This window comes from Phoxinus phoxinus, assembly GCF_949152265.1.
Source record: "Phoxinus phoxinus genome assembly, chromosome: 19".
Classification (NCBI taxonomy): domain Eukaryota; kingdom Metazoa; phylum Chordata; class Actinopteri; order Cypriniformes; family Leuciscidae; genus Phoxinus; species Phoxinus phoxinus.
The window spans coordinates 3,627,057-3,632,016 of NC_136894.1; the positions used below are offsets into that span (position 1 = coordinate 3,627,057).

A 4,960-nucleotide genomic window follows, 5' to 3' on the forward strand; every position below is an offset into this window, starting at 1 on the left:
AATTATTGACACAATAACTAGGTTTTGAAGCATGAATGAAATGTTTTGGGTGAGTAACTACATTTTGCAGACATGCTATAAAGTTTTGAAGTTCCTGCAAACAGTTGTGACATTTGCACTCACAGTTTAGAGAATGTTAAGACTGTTTCGAAAAATGTGCCAAAGCAATTGAGAAAAACTGTAATTGCCTTTAATATCCCAGGATTTAAACATACCCACAAAAAGTAACATCATATTTAGAATGATAAAGTTTATGTAGTATTAAAATTTTTCCAAAATAATGATCTTACATCAACTCTTTTCCTTATACAGGTGAAGTCTGAGCAAATAACCTCTACCCATTCTAATGCCAAGTCCCCTTTATTATATAGCGCTTTTTACAATACAGATTGTATCAAAGCAGCTTGCTAACATGAAAATAAGAGAAGAATGCCTATGAAATAGCTAATATTTCAGCTGCAAACACAGAAAGACCATAATTTAGTCACTGAGGTGAGAAATAAACATGATCCATCCACATATATACATTTGAACATGTTAAACTTTTTTTTATGGTGATGACATCAATCTCATAATAGCTAAAGAGTATATAAATAGTTTAATTTACAGCTATTTATTTAGGAGATTGATCTATGATGTTATCACTGTAAATCAATGTTTAACACACTGGACATACGCCCATTGTAAACAGTGCGTTATATAACATACACTTTTTTTTTTTACCTTCAAATTCAAAACACTCAAGCAACCACTTAAGAACTGGCCAATCTTCAGTTTGAGCCTATATTCCAGTAGTTTAAAGTTAATTTAATTCTTAGTTCTGATTGCTTTTTTACATATATCTTAACCAATAATTCAGGAATGAGTGTACCTTTAAAAGCACCAGCACACTCGCAGTGCATTTTGCCAGGAGTTAAAGGTGAACTGATTCCAGGCACACAATCTCTACCGACGGACATCAAACACAGACCTTGACCCAGTTCAATAATATTTGTCCATTTGTCCATCCCCTCCATGAACCCTCATGTCAAATATGACGTCAATTCAGTCCCCCCTTCGTGTGTTTTTATTGCGAACTTCTGTTATCCACGAACACTCGTGTCTGTCTACTTTAGATTGCACTATGTGGCGTCTTCTCGCTGGGTTTGTGCTTCTGCTGTGTGCTGCAGGTAAAGAGAAAAAACAGGAAGAAAACATGATAATATGACACATTTTCTGTGATGTGTTGAACACTAAACGTGTTGTGCAAGTATGCAGGAAAAGTTGATTGAGTGAATTGTGATCTCTCTGTCTTCTTCCCCAGATGCCACACCAGTTGGCGGCAGAACCGTTCCTGATTTTGGAAAGATGTATCATGTCAAAGGTGCATTACTGCCTAATTACACAGTCCATCCCAGTACAGTACACTTCTTTTTCAGTATGTTACATCTCCCTCTTTTATGTAGGTGAGCTGTCTTTGCCTTATTCTGGTGATAAGCTAAAGGAACCGTTTGAAGTTTGGTACGACATTGAGGGGAACAGAAGTCGCATCGACTATCGTAACAGTCAGTGATCTTCTCATGATTAAGTCACATAATGTTAACATCAAAATAAAGGTATTTATGTAGCTTCTCTTCATCGATGCTCTCTATTCAGGTACAGTGCGCACTTTTCTGATTGGAAATGACTTGGATTATGGTGCCATTTACCAGATAACACCAGTTACCACTGAGACTGAAATACAAGCTATTAAATATTTCCAGCTTAATGGTACAAAGGAGGATCCAATACGTCCACAGACAGCACTGCCTGATCTGCAGGACTTTGAAGTATGTATAGAATCTATAGAACACTAAAGTTATTTAGAAAAACGAGTTAAATGCCAAGCTATAAAAGTGCTTCTCCAAAGCCGTTTTAAAAGAATGCAACGTGGGGATGGAGCGGATGGCAAGCGGTAAGGTATTCCATATCCTAGGGCCGGCTATCGAAAAGGCTCGATCACCTTTCCGCTTGAGTCGGGACCGTGGTACCTGGAGCAATAATTTATCTGCCGATCTCAGATTATTTACTGGCTGGTGCAGAATAATAAGATCAGATAGATAGGAGGATGCGAGATCATTTAAAAATTTTAAAATGAATGTTAAGGTCTTGAAATCGATCCGAAATCTGATAGGTAGCCATACCTGTGTATGCCATACCATAAATGTGTATAAAATCATTGTTTGTTTTGCAGTTTGAGAAGATGGAGGATTACGCAGGCGTTCAGTGTGAGGTCTGGAAAAAGGTCACACAGGCTGGTCATAAGAAGAACACATATCGTCTGTGGGTCACACGTCCAGAGGGAAGTGATTCCCCAGCCGTCCCGTACCACTATGAGATGATGGGTTTCAACACACTCCTGGAGTCTCACAATGACAAATACATGATTGACTACAGTGACTTCAGTCCTCGAACTGAGTCTGACATTTTCATTACACCTGAAGGTAACTGGAGAACACACATTCAGTGACATGCCTTTGTCCGTCTCTTTTACTCTTACACACCATCTAATCAAATGTTCACTGAGGTTTTATGTGTTAGGAACGTATGAGGAGTTTCCGGATCCTCCTGAGGAGCATCAAATATTGGCCAACCCCCTTCAGGACTATGTCCACACCTCTCCTGTTAGCCACGCCCACCGCTTGTTCGGCCCCTTTAAGAAGAAGTTTGAGCGTCAGTATGGAAGTGAGAAGGAGCACGAGGACCGCGAGATGTACTTTGTACATACTCTCCGGTGAGGAAAAACAAATCTGTGAACTCGTCTGATTTAAGATGCATATGTTTGTTTTGTTTAACATCCTCTTCCTCCTCAGGTTTGTGCACTCTATGAACAGAGCCGGTCTTACGTACAGCCTCGGTATCAACCACTTCGCCGATCGGTCAAAGGCAGAGATTCCCAGGATGACAGGAGGTTTATTAATTCCAGATAAGAAAAAGGCTGTTACAAAATAGTCCTTAAACATTTCCTTGAGTCTGTTGCCAACATATTATATACAGTATGATAAACCTTCTCAGATTAAGTGTTTTTGCAAGAGTTTGTCATTAAAATCTAAAGGTTAATCATTGTTTTAAGTATGATCAACTAACTTAAACTGCCCTCTGATGAGAATAGTGGTCATTTAATATTTTTCTAAATCATCATCATCATTTGGTTTAATTGAGTATCTGCATCTTCAAGCTATTTTGACTAAATGTATAATTTTCAGTTTATGGTTTGTAGCCGGTCTTCTGTGTATAAAGTGTTGATGGTGACATTGCTTATCGAATCCCAAATGTAATTAAATACTAATGATTGAAATACTGATTCAAGCCATGAGTTTTGTCTTTGATTAAATCTACATAACATCAGTTCTGACCAAAGATTTTGTATCAAATCAATAAGTAACTTTTGTGCTAGACTATTCAAAATTCAGGTTTAAAACCAGTGTTTAATTAGGCTGATTTTTATAAAAAAAAAATTGTTTATTTTACAATATGGAAGAAAAGATCTGTTGCGGCTTCCGTTTCATTTCTACTTTAACGCTTGAGGTTTTGAAGGTTTGAAAGTGTTAAAAATTTTGTCAAATTAATTCAAATAATTTTCGGATATTCCTTTTACAGTAATATTTTAATTTACAAAACCTAATTTAATTTAGTGTGTGATTTACACACAGCATCGGATGGTATCAACAACTTCTCAGATTGATCGAAGGAAGAGTGGAGCAAATACTGTTAAAAGTTGCATGGTCATTTGCATAGATTTTAGGGCCAGTACAAAGTCAAATGTGTCTAGATGCAGAGTGTGTACACAATAGAAGATCAATTAAATACACAGGAGCTGAACCGTCTGTACGTGAAAAACGCGAAGGAAAATCCTTTTTCTGTTTTTAGTAGATCATTGACATGTTAACAGTCCCTCAGTGTTGTTGTTTTTTGTCTGAATAATGAAAGTTAATGGGGTCCAATGTTGTTTTTGACTCCACTGACTTTCTTTGTATGGACAAAAACAGTTGAAACAATATAGCTGCAAGCAGCAATCAACGGGGCCAAGCGCAAGCAAGACGACAAGACATGCCAACATGGCTGGGAGCGTGAGACCAACTGCAGCAAGGAGCAATTGAAGACATCTAAAGATGAATTTAGGCGAAACGGCTGAAAAATCAAATACATTAACCAAAAATATGATTTAATGGATTATCACTTTCGACCAATAGGTGGTGCAATTAAGAAACTGATGTGATGTGGTCAGAGTGAAGTGACAATGACACATACAAAGTGTGGTGTCAATATGTCAAGGCATTGCAGATATCATCATCATCATCATCAACTTTTATTCCAGACTCATGGTCCATTCTAGAAGGCTCAGACAAGACATACAACAAACATTTAAAATACAAAATAAAAACAGAAGAGACTACAATACAGCATTTCTATATAGACACTTATACCAGTGCTTCCATAATGATGATTGATATCGTATGGCACTAAACCTAGGATTTACCAGTACCATAATAATGCTGTTCCGGGAGTCGTTCAGGCGACAAATGAATTTGTAAACGAGTCTCCTCAATAATGCCTGAAAGGTGCTGACCCCTACCTTACAAAACAAGTCACTAGCACTGGAGCCCCTGGGTTTGTTGAGCAGAATCCTCATACAGTCATTATAAGCAACCATGAGCTTCTGCATACTTGCCTTTTTAAACTTAATCCATAACGGAGCAGTATACAAAGGAGTGCAATATGCTTTAAAAAGGCTAATTTTGACGTCATCCGTACACATGTAGTGTTTTGAGTTTTGTGATTATTCCAGCAAACTTTGTCCCTCTCCCAGAAATAAATTGAATCTATTTTTATTTTATTTTTATGTTTCTGTGCACATGTTGCTGCTCATATCTTATATAGAATATGGAAAAAATGTTCGTTTTTGTTTTAAAATACGGTATTGAGTTTTATGGCTGAGTGA

The 4,960-nt window shown here is 37.3% G+C and overlaps 1 protein-coding gene across 1 annotated transcript; it reads left to right on the top strand.

The window, feature by feature from the left end:
* The first annotated feature begins 1,029 nt into the window (after positions 1 to 1,029).
* Positions 1,030 to 3,322, top strand: LOC306986856 (counting factor associated protein D-like). Its single transcript, XM_079590584.1, has 7 exons — positions 1,030 to 1,169; positions 1,304 to 1,363; positions 1,446 to 1,544; positions 1,636 to 1,808; positions 2,213 to 2,462; positions 2,560 to 2,752; positions 2,832 to 3,322. The coding sequence occupies exons 1-7, from the start codon at positions 1,034 to 1,036 to the stop codon at positions 2,968 to 2,970; spliced, it is 1,050 nt and encodes a 349-aa protein (XP_079446710.1). The 5' UTR covers positions 1,030 to 1,033; the 3' UTR covers positions 2,971 to 3,322.
* Positions 3,323 to 4,960: the final 1,638 nt, after the last annotated feature.